This window comes from Amblyomma americanum, chromosome 2 (genome assembly GCF_052857255.1).
Source record: "Amblyomma americanum isolate KBUSLIRL-KWMA chromosome 2, ASM5285725v1, whole genome shotgun sequence".
Taxonomy (NCBI): domain Eukaryota; kingdom Metazoa; phylum Arthropoda; class Arachnida; order Ixodida; family Ixodidae; genus Amblyomma; species Amblyomma americanum.
In genome coordinates this window covers 73572380-73587589 of record NC_135498.1, presented here as the reverse complement: position 1 = coordinate 73587589, position 15210 = coordinate 73572380, and the positions used below count along the sequence as shown (strand labels likewise).

The 15210-nt window shown below is 50.3% G+C and overlaps 1 protein-coding gene across 1 annotated transcript in view; it reads right to left on the bottom strand.

The window, feature by feature from the left end:
• The window catches only part of LOC144119761 (uncharacterized), a 41037-nt gene that overhangs the window by 10641 nt on the left and 15186 nt on the right, over nt 1–15210 (bottom strand). The window contains exons 3-4 of the mRNA XM_077652304.1: nt 7466–8142; nt 4990–5090 (exon numbers count right to left, since the gene is read on the bottom strand). Of these exons, the coding sequence (XP_077508430.1) occupies nt 4990–5090; nt 7466–8142 (778 nt within the window). The remainder of the gene's footprint in view (nt 1–4989; nt 5091–7465; nt 8143–15210) is intronic.

Sequence of the window (15210 nt, the reverse complement as noted above, 5' to 3'; positions counted from 1 at the left end):
CAACCAAATACAACCCGGCTATGCTGCAGAATACAATAATATTGACACAGTGCATTCCGCATTTTCGCTTAGCGCTGACCTGAAGCACGCGCCGTCTCGAAGAAGAGGAAGCGGAGGTGTCAGCGATTTTAACCGCCTGTGTCTTGGCCACTCCCCCGTAGTGGGTATGTGCCAGCAACGTCTGAGGCCTTCCTTCCTTCCTTCCTTCCTTCCTTCCTTCCTTCCTTCCTTCCTTCCTTCCTTCCTTCCTTCCTTCCTTCCTTCCTTCCTTCCTTCCTTCCTTCCTTCCTTCCTTCCTTCCTTCCTTCCTTCCTTCCTTCCTTCCTTCCTTCCTTCCTTCCTTCCTTCCTTCCTTCCTTCCTTCCTTCCTTCCTTCCTTCTTGAGCTGTGGTGCAGACGTTCGCCGGATCCTGCGTTCCTGTGTTCAGTGATCACCGCATTCACGCGTGACATTTTGGTGGAGCTTTACTGGGTAGTGCACCCCATGCTCAGGACCCCTCCAAGGAGCCGGGACTCCAGCCTGCTTGACACCTTGAGAGTCGAAGTTACGCCCACCCATCAAAGTAGCCGGCGGCTGCAAGGACTGCAACCAGAGTTCGGGCCTCTGCAGTCTCGTCCGACCGCCAGGAAACTGACCTCAGCGCGACCATCAGTGCCCACAAACACTCCCGTCAGTATGCCGGATGCCATCCCTTTGCCGTCGGTCGTGCTGCAGCAGCCACGCGAACCACCCACCTTTCAAGGTTTCCCAGGTGAGGACCCGGAGGACTGGCTCGAGAAGTTCGAGCGCATAGCCTAATACAACAGGTGGGCTGACGACCCGAAGCTGCAGCACGTGTTTTTTTCACTGGAGGGTGCAGCTCGTATTTGGTTTGAGAACCGAGAACCCACAATAACAACATGCGGCTCCTTCAAGACTCAGTTTTTGCAGGCTTTTACCACCGTCCTCAGGAAAGAACGTTCCGAGCTGCTCCTCCAGACACGCGTCCAACTACCAAACGAGACCGTCCTCGTTTACTCCGAGGACATGGCGAAGCTCTTCCGCCGGGCTGATCCCAACATGTCCGAAGAGAAGAAGCTGCGTTTTCTTATGACGGGCATCAAGGAGCAGATCTTCGCTGGGTTAGCTCGAAGCCCGCCCAAAACGGTCGCCGAATTTGTTTCCGAAGCCACTACGATGGAAAAGATGCTCGACATGAGATCCAGACAGTACGAGCGTCCGCCGTCGCTGATGTCTACCAGCGGTGTCGATGCTTCTAGCCATGACATCCTTCGGGAAACGAGTGGGTCATCGTGGCAACTGACTATCTGACCTGATACGCAGAAACATCAGCTCTGCCAAGTGCCACAGCCCTTGACGTAGCAAAATATTTCATCTATCAGATCGTTTTGCGTCACGGTGCCCCGGAGACCCTAATCACCGACAGGGGTACATCTTTTATGGCTGACCTCCTAAAGCAGATTTTACTCCGCAGTCATACAGACCACCGAAGGACGACATCCTACCGCCCTCAGACGAACGGTTTAACGGAACGCTTAAACAAAACGCTAGGTGACATGCTCTCCATGTATGTCGACGTTCAGCACAAAACTTGGGACGAAGTGCTCCCATACGTCACCTTTGCATACAATACGGCCGTTCAGGAAACGTCAAACATGCCACCGTTCTGTCTCGTTTACGGCCGCCACGTGACCACGATGCTAGACGCCATGTTACCGCATGTGGACGACATCGACCCGAATGCGGATCTTCACACCTTCCTGCACCTCGCTGAAGAGGCTCGTCAGTAGGCCAGGGTGAGGATTCTGACCAACAATGCCGAGATGCCCAACACTATAACCTCCGACGCCGTGATGCTCGGTACTCATCAGGAGACCGTGTGTGGGTCTGCTTTCCCATTCGCCGACGCAGACTTAGCGAAAAGCTCCTCTGCCGGTATTTTGGACCTTACAAAATCATCAGGCCACTTGGAGACCTGATCTATGAGGTCGTTCCTGACGGCTTTCAGAAGACTCGGCACTCCCAGCACCCTGAGGTGGTACACGTTGTCCGCCACAAGCCCTACTACGAGCGGTAGCGCTAGAGCTGGACTTACGGCCGCATAACACGTGAACTCCCCTTGGTGAACTTTTTTTTTCAACACACCGGCTACGCATCGGGACGATGCTCTTTTTTTTCCGGGGGCCAGTGACACAGTGCATTCCGCATTTTCGCTTAGCGCTGACCTGAAGCACGCGCCGTCTCGAAGAAGAGGAAGCGGAGGTGTCAGCGATCTTGAGCTGTGGTGCAGACGTTCGCCGGATCCTGCGTTCCTGTGTTAAGTGATCACCGCATTCACGCGTGACAATATGAATGGAGTTAGAGGGACAGTCGTATTTCTTTATTACAGTACACTATAGATCTTAATTTAGTGCGAAATCACTATTTAATACGGTTCTAACAAAAATCTTGTGTGAAGCCTCGGAGTAACTCGGGTGAGCTCTAGTTCGGAGGCGCATCGCTCAAGATGCAGCCAATGGGAGGAAGCTCGGGTAAGTTCACATGGCCGTCGCGCCAGCTGCAGGCAATGGAAGGGTGACTTTGAGGGTGACTTTTGCAAAGGTCCCTTGCTTTCGCACGTCTACTCGTTTTGACAACGTTAAAACCATACCACAACTTTTTCTAATGTTTGTGTAGCGCCCCTCGCGCAGTGCTCGGCTCGCAGGCCATTGCACGCGGCGCCGGAGAAGGAAGATGATAGACAAACAGTTCGCAGCGCAGATAAACAGTTCGAACCTCAACGCTGTCAGAGCTGGTTCTCTCTCGCCTTAGCACCGAAGGATTTGGTGACCCGGCTCCGAATACGGAACCCCATCCTCCTACATGGATTTCGCTGGCTCTTCCGCCCTGCCTACCGGCGGTGGTGGAGGTGCAAAGCCTTTATTGAATGAAAGAGGTGAGGCTATTTAAAGAGCCCCGCAATGAGTGGAGTCCTTATGCCAGGACCCCATTGGTCGAAGCCGCCAGCTTAGCCCTCTAGACCAAAGCCTTTGGGCCTGAAGGTCCGAACAGCCAGCAGGGTCGCCTCCCCTTCCTCTCTGGTAGGGTTGGGGCGGGGGGAGAGAGCTGAGTTGCGCTGGCAAGCCCAAACCATGTGGTAGGTGTCAGCCACCTTCCCACAGTGTTTGGACCTGCCAGTGACGACACGCCCCAGAACGCTCAGCCTCTCGGTGCTTCGGTGGCCACATTCCAGCCAGTCAGCCTGCCGCCATTTCGGCCATATAGCCCCCCCGCCTGGCTCCTGCAGGTTGAGGCGCATTTTCACCTTCGACGTATCACCAGTCAGGAGACCAAGTTCCTTCACCTCGCGTCGTCCTTGCCTCCTGACGTCGCTGAGGACTTACTGGACGTCACCAGCTCGCCGTACTCGCCTCGACCTTTCGACACGTTGAAGGCGGCTATTATCGACCGCAAGTCAGTGTCCGAGCGCACAGAGCTCCAGCAGCTTCTCAGCGCTACAGAGCTTGGTGACAGCCGCCTTTCACAGCTCCTCCGTCGTTTGCGCCAGCTCCTCGGAGACTCCGCTGCTCATCCTGACTCCCTTCTGCGTGAGTTGTTCATTCAATGTCTTCCCCATAGCATGGTCCTCATCCTCGCGGCTGCGGGTGATATCTCATTGGACAAGGTTGCCGAACTCGCTGACCATGTTGCGGACTACTCACAGCAACCCGACGTCTCAGCACGCACCTATTCTCAGCACGTCTCACTCATCTCAACTCGTCTCAGTACACACCTCTTCGTCAACGGCGTGCTCTCTACCACTGCGGCGACAGGGCTTCGCGCTCTCGTCCCTGTTTCACCGCATGCGAAAGTTCTGGCTGATTTTCCCATCCTCCCAAAGCCGCATACCAGAGAGTCACCGGTAAACCACTCGATCGCTCACCACATCATGACTTCGGGACTTCCGGTGTTTACTCGCCCTCGCCGTTTGTCGGGAGAACGCCTCACTATTGCTCACCGTTAGTTCCAGCACATGCTGGAACTCAGCATAGTACGCCCTTCCTCCACCAACTGGGCATCGCCACTTCACATGGTGCAAAGAAAGATCCGGGCGACTGGAGACCATGCGGAGATTACTGCGCCCTCAACGCTCACAGTTTATCAGACCGCTATCCACTTGCTCACATACAGGACTTCACATCAAATCTGGCTGGGTGCGTGATCTTCTCTAAAATTGACTTAGTGAAGGCTTATCATCAAATTCCTGTGGTGCTGCTCGCTGATATTCCGAAGACGGCCATTACCACACCGTTCGGCCTTTTTTAGTACGTCCGGATGCCTTTTGGCTTGCGCAATGCCGCACAGACTTTACAGCGAGCTATCAACGAGGTTACGTGAGGCCTCGACTTCGTGTTCGCTTACATCGATGATCTCGTAGTAAGTTCACCCGGTTCTGAGCATGAAGCTCATCTGCGCGCCCTCTTCCACCGACTGGACTGGGCTCGTCATCAACACAAACAAGTGCCTCTTTGGCGTAGCTACAATAGAGTCCCTCGGTCATCTTGTCACTCCACACGACATTCGGCCTCTCGACAGCAAAATCAAAGCCATTCAAGATTTTCTCGCCTCCACCTCACTAAAAAATCTCAGAAAATTCTTGGGCCTCCTGGACTTTCATCGTTGTTTTCTCCCGAAGTGCGCTTCTTTCCTGAAGCCTCTGACCTATCTTTTGACTACGAAAAAACAGATTCTGCTGTGCAACTTGAGTGGACTGAGAACGCTGGCGCTGCATTTGCTGCTGCCAAGAAGGCACTCGCCGAAGCCACTTTGCTCATACATCCAGTTCCTGGTGCTCCACTGCGTCTCGTCAGCGACGCCTGGAGCATTTCCGTCGGCGCAGTTCACGAGCAGCACGTCTCTAGTTGTCAGCCTCTTGGTTTTTCTCCCAAAAGCTGCAGCCACCTGAGACTAAATACAGCACCTTCTGTCGAGAATTGCTCGCTGTGTACCTCGCCATCAAGCTCTTTCGCCACTTCCTGGAGGGCCGGGACTTTCACGTCATCACGGAACACAAGTCCTTGACGTTTGCCTTCCAAAGAAACCACAGCACCTACACCGAACGTGAAATCAGCCAACTGTGTTTTATCTCTGAGTTTACAGTGGATCTCCGTCACGTCCATGGCCCGGAGACTGCTACTGCTGATGCGCTTTTCTGTGTTAGTGCCATGGCGTCCTAATCACCAGTCGACATGAAAGAGCTAGTGGCTGCACAGCGCAATGACCCATATCTGCAACGTCTTCGCTCCTCATCCACGTCCCTGTCCTTCGCCGAAGTCCATTGCCGTTTTCCTCCCAGTTCATTACGAGCGAGACATCCACTGGCGTCTCGCGCTCCTACGTACCTTTGGCTTTCCGTCGCACCATTTTTGAAAAACTGCACCGCCTGACCCACCGTGGAATTCGTGCTACGCAGAAGCTGCTCACATCTCGTTTCCTTTGGCCAAGCATCAACGCCGACGTTCGCCACTGGGCACGAACCTGTCTTCGCTGCCAGCGCGTAAAAGTTCACCGGCATACAGTCACGCCTGCCTCTCCTTTCCGGGCGCCCGACGCGCGGTTTTCCCACGTTCACAGAGATTGTTGGGCCGCTCCCGTTTTCATGCGGGGCCTGTTATCTGCTCATGTGTGTGGACAGTTTCACCCGCTGGCCCGAGGCATCGCACATTGCAGACACTACGGCCGAGACCGTTGCTTCGGCTTTCATGGTCAGCTGGGTCTCTCGCTTCGGCTGCCCGTCTGTCGTCACCACCGACCGCGGCCGCCAGTTTCGATCGGCCCTGTTTACTGCCCTTGCCAATATTCTGGGCGTCCGCACTTCCATACGAATGCCTACCATCATTCGGTCAATGGCATGGTGGAACGTCTGCATCGGGAACTGATGGCTGCCCTTACTAATCAGCCAAGGGAACACTGGTCCGACCACCTTCCCCTCGTCCTCTTGGGCATTCTCTCAGCCCTGAAGGCTGATATCTGCAGCTCTTTTGCTGAGCTAGTCTACGGTATTCCCTTGCGTCTCCCTGGGGAATTCTCACATTCTTCCTCTCCGCTAATTTATGACGCGTCCACCAACATTGTAGACCTGCGTAACACATTTCGACACATTACCTCTGTCATTCTGCCGCCCGTCACCCTCAGTCCGTGTTCGTCAGCCGGGACGTGGCCTCCTACACCCATGCCTTCATCCGCCGTAACCGCGTCTTCTGTTCACCCTTCACGCCGGCCTACGATGGCCTGTACCGTGTCCTACACCATGCGCAGAAGACCTTCACGTTAGACGTCAACGGCCGTGAAGACGTCGTGGCTGATGACCGCCTCAAAGCAGCCTACATTTCCACTCATCTGCCTGTCGGCCCTACACTCCCTTTCACTTCGACTGCGCCACCACTGTGCGCAGCTTCCTCTAAGCACATCCGCTCGGCGAATCTTGTGGCCTCGCTCTAAGGGCGGGAGCCCTGTAGCGCCCCTCGCGCCGCGCTCGGCTCGCAGGCCATGGTACGCGGCGCCGGACAAGAAAGCCGAAGTTTGGCTAGGCCCCACAGAACGAGCAGCGCAAATAACCAGTTCGAATCTCAATGCTGTCGGAGCTGTTTCTTCCTCGCCTTAGCTGCGACATTTGTTCATTTTTGTTCTTACTGTTTTCTTCATCCACACTTGTGGCTGTCGGGCATAGTTTTCGAAAACGTAAAGAGAACACAACAACGCCATGGAGGTATGTATGTTGGTTACGCAATGCTCAGGATCGCGATGTGAATTCCCTTGACGAGGACAACTTGTCTGGCAGTGAAGCAAAATTTTCGAGATAAAGAATGCAATTACAAGGCTATGAAATTTTTCGAGCGATAGTCAGCATATAGAGACGGTCGTTTCGCAAAAAGTACTAAGACTACCAGCATTGAGGGGTGTGAAAAAACGAATATTGAGAAAATAATTATGTGAATAGGTGCATTACTAGGAACAACACATTATGACAAGGAGTGTACTGTCGTGTGAACAAGATTTATTTCTCCATCTGCGATGGGCACGGTGCCCACAATTGAATGGGATGGGCAGCCATGACTTCGGCTTGTTTTTCTCCAGTGAACTGTAGCAGGAAAACCTCTGAAAAAGGACCAAAATAAAACCACATTATTAGGATAACAGACATCGCCACCGCTTGCACCGTACAAATCAGGTAAGCCCTTAGCCTCAAGCCCTAAGTACTATTTCCTACTGTGTATAAAAACAGTAATCGACCCAGATATGGTCTTGGATTATGAGGCTCGTAATGCTGCGGGGACACAGCAAATCGGATTTAAGTAAAAAAACTTTTCTATTCATTTATAACTTAGTCATACAGAAGAGCACTGTTTCTAATACGCTGAAGACTTTAAACGATTTCTTGCATAAATTTTCAAAACGCGGTGTAATAAATACAAGCATACTCACACTTCCTCTTGCGGAGAAGAGCGCCGTAGTGGTATGGGGAGCCGAGGCCGTAGCCATAGTTCAGGCCGTAGCCGAGGAGACCATGGCCGAAACCGTAGTGTCCGGCACCATAGCCGAGAGTGCCAACACCGTAGCCGTAGACTGGGGCGGCGTGGTACGCAGCGACAGCTGGGGCAGCGTGGGCAACGGTGGTGGTGGCAACAGCTGGGGCGGCGTGGACGGTGGCGACGGCTGGGGCAGCGGCGTAGGTGGCGACTGGAGCAGCGTGAGCAACGGTGGCAACAGCTGGGGCAGCAGCGTAGGTCGCGACGGCTGGGGCAGCGTGGTAGGTGGTGGCGACCTTGGTCACGGCTGGGGCAGCAGCGTAGGTGGCAACAGCTGGAGCAGCAGCGTAGGCGACCCTAGCGACTGGGGCAGCGGCGTAGGTAGCGACAGCTGGGGCGGCGTGGTAGGCAGCAACGCGAGTCACAGCTGGGGCGACAGCGTAGCTAGCGACGGCTGGGGCAGCGTGGGCGACGGTGGCGACAGCGGGGGCAGCAGCGTAGGTGGCGACGGCTGGGGCAGCGTGGTAGGTGGTGGCAACCTTGGTCACGGCTGGAGCAGCGGCCACAACTGGGGCAGCGGCGTAGGTAGCGACAGCTGGGGCGTGGTGGGCAACGGTGGCCACAGATGGAGCGAAGCCAGTGTAGCCAAGACCGTAGCCATAACCACCGTAGCCAAGGCCGTAGCCGAGGCCACCGTAGCCGAGGCCACCGTAGCCAAGGCCGTAGCCAGTGTAGCCAGCGAGAGCGCTGGTGGCAAGAGCCAAAAGAACGCAAGCACGAATCTGCAAAAAATCAATATTGTTAGCATTTTACTCTGCGCTAAAAACCGCTTTAAGTAAAAAAAAAATTGGGGCTCTATGAGTGATTTAGGTTTTGAAGGATGTTTGGTATTTAAGTATAACAGTATCACCTACAGCAATTCCAGAAATACGTAGCCTTGGAGCGGCGCACATAAGAGGCATTTGTTTTCGTCTGATATCTCTTTGATATCGTCATATAAAGGCACTATTTTATGAGCGTACACTTCAGCTAGTTGTTACCGGCAATGCCGTAGAAAACAAATTAGAGCTCTGAATAAGGAGAGAATATTACGGGCTTTTGTAACGAATCATGGGGACGTAGCTTTAGATATAAGCGGAGGGCCGTTTTATACAAGCAAAGTTTTTGGCTTTTTCTGCTCTAAGAATTCAGTGCTATCTTGTTCGCAGGCAATACAAGGCTTCATTTGCTTACCATTGTGACGTTGAGCTGATGTTGAGCCGACTGCTGACTGAGCTCAGTTCCCAGGCCCTTTTATACGAAATGATGCCCCTTCGCGCAGTGGGCACGTGAGCGGCTTCATGAAACTTCAGCTGAATATATAAAAAAACTACAGGAATTTCAGTCAATTTGTTATTCCGTACGTCTCCGTAAGCGGTCATCGCCGTTGCATTTTAAGAGGCCATACGCACACTGTTGTGGAAGGGAGTGCCAAGCACTAACCTTGACGACTGAGCAATTTAGAGGAAGGAGGATGTCAGTTCTTAAATTCTCGTCGAATTGCTCCATTAGTATTGGTGTGGCTCACTGCATTGAGTCTGATTTACTTGCTTTAAGTATTTCAACTTTTACAGTTCAGTTAAAGGCTTCTTTGCCACTAGTGCGATGGTAATAATATTGCTTTTAGTGCGTTAGGGCATATAGCGGCCATTCCGCTCATTTTGCTTTGGGTTGTGTGAGTTAAGCATGCTTTCCGGCAGGCTGCGCACCTACCCACCGAGTAATGGGAAAATGACCATGTTTGTATGTGCATACGCATAGCTGGTTTCTATAACTGGCACATTTAGGATGACGTCACAACGTCACGTGTGACAGGTGGCCGGTGGAGGATGAACAATGTAAAACAATCTAATTTGGCTAAACAGGCAAATCAACCGCCATTTTCTTCGCACATTTTAATGAATGAATGAATTTATTTCTATAATATACAATTTTATGGAGGATATAAAGAAAAAAGTAGCAAAAGAGCAACTTGACTCATCCTTAAAAATATTCGTGGCAGTCGCAGCAGAACCATATGGCTTAAGCATGTATTATTTGGCAAAAACAAAAAAGAGGAAAAAACATTCTGATACAAGTATTCATATGGCATTGAGGAATCAAAAACATATAACTCAATAAACTTAAATCTAATTATACTGAAACTTAGAATGCACAACAAAATAATTTATTAACTGGTTTTTACTGAAAGAGGAATCATGAATACACTTTCCTGAATAACTTTATTTAATAATTTCGGCAGGCTATGAGAACTTTTGTTTGGCATTGTTGGTACTTGGGTATATCTCAAAGCAATATTCCGGAAATCTTGTAAAATATTAGCTTGTATTTCGTGCCAAGCTTGTTATAGACATCGTGTGCTTTATGGAGTTTTTTTGGCGCTCCTTAACGTATGATAATGCTAAGCGAAAGATGAAGAGGGCAGGAGCCTTAAGTTTAGAGTTGAGTACTATTATATTGGGTATTTCTTTCGCTGATCTTCATTTGTGTTTCCTACTAAGCCCACGTCAACTTGTGTCGATAAAATATGGTCTTAAAGGGATGTCCTTGCCGTTCATTTGCATAATACGACTGGTAGCAACCGCCACTGGACTCCCGAACTTGTGAGAACTACTGCTTAAACTGAAGAGATCCATAAAATTGTTTTTTTCTCTCTTTTTCTTTTCTTTATTTATTTTCTCATTTTTCTGTTGTTACCTTAACTCAATATATTAGTCCAATAAGCAGTAGCGGTCAGAAGTTGCCGCGCACTTTCGTGGATGAGATAACGAAAGAAAAAATTCAAATGGAATGAAAAGTTGATGTTTTCAATAATCGTTTCTCAGCATGTGTGTTTAAAATTTCACAGCATTTCGTGCGAAAGGAATATTGCGATGGGTTTACAGCAAGCAATTTCCTTGCGGCGTTTGGGGTTTTGTGCCCCAGTGAAAGTAATAAGTAAGAAATCAAATAAATCTCCGTGTCTAGGATTTCAAAGCGCGGCGGCAGCGCTAACTGATCAGCTTCGCTGGCCAGCGCTTGAGAGCACTATAGGTTATCGCAGCAGCCGAACACAATTCTTGTTAAAATGCAACATACTTTCGCACTTCGCATTCCACATCGTCTTCTTCGTCAACTAATACTACTATCAAACTAATGATCTTGCTTTGAGCTATGGGCCGGTAGCGACAAAATGATGTGCTGTGCATGCGTTAGCGTTGACAATGCTGTGGCAGAAACACGACACTAGAGGAATACGCATTGGCGTGACAACATTGTTGCAGGAGCACGGAAATGGAGCATAGGCCGCCGGTATACATTGGGTAAATGGGTATTGACGATGAAAAATTTGAAGACGCGCATAACTGGCCCCCTGGGTCAGTGGACACCTGAATCGCACTTTCAAGTACGCGGCGGTGCTGTCTACCGGCAAAAAACTACTCACAATATATCGTACTTAGCAACTCTAAGGCGCCAGCTATTTTTTACTCCAATTATTAAATTTATTATTGGCACATGCCATAAAATAGCGTGTGCATTTCCATGGCGGCAATTACTATGCTTTTGTTGTTAGAGAGTTTTGCAAGATGCGGGTTTCTTTAGCCATATTCGATGGTTTAGCTATAGATTTCCCGATGTTCGAAGGAAGAGCAGGGCAAGCTTTGGTTGGTGTGACGCGAAGCGCGTTGTTAGTATGCAAAATATATTCGGTCGTTGAGTGACTGCCATTTTTCGTGACAATTTGAAACACAGGTCTCGGTCAGCGCTCCTCGTAGGCGCGGATGTTACTGTTTGTAGTGACTGAACGACCGAGCAGGCAAAACCTTCGCTTGGTTGAAGAACATGGCGACCGTTATCATCACTAAAATAAAGACTCAAGACTGCTGCCTTGCACAAAATATATGCGTTGCTTCTTCCTCTGCATAATTTATTGCGACTTCTGTCTTGACACATCCTATGAAACCACGAATAACGCCAGGAACAGTGACGGTTTTCCCTGGCACAAAAAATTAAAATATCATCCTAAAAACTTGCGGCAGAAATCGACTCGAGCTGTTGTTTCTCCAGGTTTGAATCTTCGGGAAATCCAGAGCGCCGCTTGCTGTATTACAACCTTTGTCCGTGAAGTTTCCAGACTGATTTATTTTCTTCTCTAGAAATGATTCTCCAAAACAAATGTTGGTGCATATGTGTAGCGCCATCTTTTCGGGCTAACAGGAGCTATTTATGTTAATTGCTTCGGAAGCCGCTAGATGGCACTAAATGTAGAAAAATGCGTTGTCACTAGTCGTCTGCGCATTCTAATGTGAGCGAATGTGGAGAGATGGACGTCTTACTCGAACAGCCTGTAAATATGAAATTCTGTGTGAAGCTTGACTAGACAGCCACACAGACGGATGAGTTCCTTTGTGACGCTTACAGTAACGAGACATTATCGCGAGCGCGAGTTGTAGAGTACACAAGAGGCTCGTTTCGGGAAGAACGTCGGAGGAAGACGACACAAAGCAGGGGCGCCCTTCAACCTCACGGAATGAAAGCAACGTGGCTCGGATCAGAGAAATCATACAGCAAGACCGCACAATTACAGTCCTCATCCAATTAGATGCTCTCGACATTAGTTAGACGAAATAGAAAACTTTGCGTGAGAACTTGGGGAACACGAAAGCTGAATGCCAGGCTTGTACCGCACTCCCTCACACAGGACCAGAAAGACACGCGGGCATCAGTGAGCGCTGATTTGCTCTCCGAGGCAGAGAAGGATGCTGCGCTCGTCGAAAGCATAATTGCTGAAGACTAACCATAGTGTTTTCAATACGATCCTCAAACAAAGAGGCAGAGCGCCGAATGGCAGTCCACAAGCTGTCCGACGTAGAAAAAGGTGCGACGACAGAATACAAAACAAAGACGATGCTGATAGTATTTTTCTGGTGCACAGGTGTGATACACAAAGAGTTGGTCCCACAAGGGCAGACGGGGAACCGGTAGTTTTATATCCGCGTGCTCCAACACATAAATGATGCACTGCGACGCCGTCGCCCTGAATTATGAGCATCTGGACAATGAAGCCTTCTTCAGAATAAATCAAGGCTGCACACTGCTCTCAGCGTGACAAAATTTCTCGCCAAGCACAGCATTACTGTTCTTCCCCATCCGCCATACTCGCCTGACCTCGCCCCATGCGATTTTTTCCAGTTTCCTCGTATGAAGGGAGCCCTAAAAGGTCGCTGGATGGGGAGCGTGGAGGCCATTCAAGACACCAAACCAAGACAAAGCAGCTTACATTCCTGCGAAAAGAACCGTTTTCCAACTGTTTCCAAGAACTCATGAAGCGCTGGAAGCTGTGTATAGACTGCAAGGGAGACTATTTCGAAAGGTTGCTGCACAAATGATTTGAACGTTACACGCATTTTTTTATTGACTCAGTTTTGGAACTTTACAAACAAAGTGTATGTTTTGTTTTTCACGTTTCAGGCTGAGCATTATATGTTCTTGAAAACTGAATGTATTCATAAGACTTGTCCCAGATTTGTTCTGCACGTCTCTCATGCATTTCTTTATGTCAGCAGACATTAAATAATCTGTTGACAATCGAGGGTGACCACTTTGTTCATTACCTGTGTTATCTGGTATAGAATTGCTAAACAACTCGAAAAGCATGATCCTGATTGCGGCTTTGTTCCCAAGGTGATAGTGAAGGTCTATAAGTCACGTGGTGGAACTTGCCTGCAGGCAAAATGGGGCAGCATGACTGTTTCTTTTCGATATTGCTAGAATATGCCGGTTGTCGTCACACTAGATGAAAGTTTGTATTTGCTGTCTGCATGTTTACCTGCAAAGTAATCTGAAAGCAACGATACGCCTAAAGGATCTATGGGCGCTAGTCTCAGGCGCGAAGTGAAAACAGCACCAGAAACTTATTGAGTCTTGCACCAAACCGCTCTGCCGTGGCGTCAAGCGCGCATGGCTGGCGCGTGCTTGATTTTCTTGGTCGTCCGACCACGTTTTTAGGTGCTGCTCAAGCAGGGTGCTCCTAAACCGCCCGCCTAGATTGGGTGCAGCAGCCATGGAGGACGATGTGATACGCAAGTCAGACTGAGCAGCAAGAGACTGAATCGGGTTCTCCAGGTACGCTGACTTGAGGCGATGAAGCTATGTCTCTTTGGTGCCATTCTAGCATCTATAAACCACTTTTCTTCTTAAGAGCAAAATAAATATAACTTGCAAGCGAATTTTCCAAGAAGAAAAAAAAATTGGAGGATCCTTAAATTTCGTCTCTTATATTAGAACACGATAGTGTTATCGGGCCGCCGCTGCTTATGGGCAGCCGCGCTCTGGGCACAAGAGGGCGCGGTTCCACGCGTTGACGGAGCAGATGCGCAAGCCCTCCCCCTCTGGTGCTCCTGAGATTTTTCAGGCACGAACGACGCGATCAAGACTCGGCAACAGTGGCAGTCTTACACTGTGGCGACGGTGACGACCGCGGCGGAAAATCCTTCTTCACGAGCTCCCTAACGCTACCGCGTTAAAAAGTGTACGCTAGTGCTAACTTTAGCCAAACCGCGGAGGGCGCATGCAGCGATTGGAGCATGACGTTAGAGCGCTATGTCCGATGATAACGGCGCCAAACTCCCAAAGAGGGCCCCTAGTCTTCGTGCATTTGTAAAAAGTGAGCAGCGCCGCGCTATAGTCTGGGTTGACTAGAGAACGATGCTGGCTCTTTTTTGAGGCGGACCACGACCAGAGTGTGTGTGAAGTCTCCCGAAGGGGCGCTCCGCCGTCGAGTGACTGCCTCTCCTGAGCCCCAAATTATTTTTTGCGTTTCACAGGATGACCGCGACTGGGATATTGCTTTGCCATTTGTTACATTCGCATACAACTCCCCCGCCATGACATTTCCGGTATCTCACTTTTAACCTTTGGCACGGCCGTCAGCCGCTCTTGCCTCTGGACACGCTGTTTCCACGTCAGGGTGCTGCGCCTTCTAAATGCGCCTATGACGTAACTGTCCGTGCTCAGCTCTTCCGTCATTGAACACGCTCCCGACTACTAGCATCGCAGGTCCAGCAGCAGGGATCCTTAAATTGCCGTCAACACAATGTCTTCTCCTCCCTTGCCTCTCTCCTCTTGCTTTGGTTGCTATCTCGCCAGATCGGCTCTCCGAAAACTTCTGTCCCGTTATGTCGGCCCGTGCCATGTACTTGGAACAGGTTACCGCAGTCAGCTACGTGATCGCGCAGGCCATTCCGTTGACCACCTAGCTTCAAGCTCAGCGTGATGTAATACACGTTTCTCGGACCCTGCTCTACCTCTACGCCTCTGCCTTCACGCCCTAACTATAGAGGCAAAAACTGGAGCGAATCGGTTTTTCTGCGGCTGGTGGCGCGCGTAAAGGATAATACCCATGACGACGATGTGAACGAAATGTCTCGGTGGCGTGTGTGCTCTAGTTCCTGTGCTTCGTCTGAAATGCATATTCCATATAGAGTACGAATCCCGTGGTTGGAATCTTAGCCCTCCATTGCTCGACACTGCTAGGCGAAAGTGTTTACGAGCCATTTCGAGCCCTGACGGCCTGCGTGAGCAGAGCCCAGCCTCTCACTGGTTAGGGATGGTGGAACGGATGGGGCATACAGCCTTGTTTTGGAGCAGGGCCATATCGTGTGGTAGAAATCCAAAATTTCT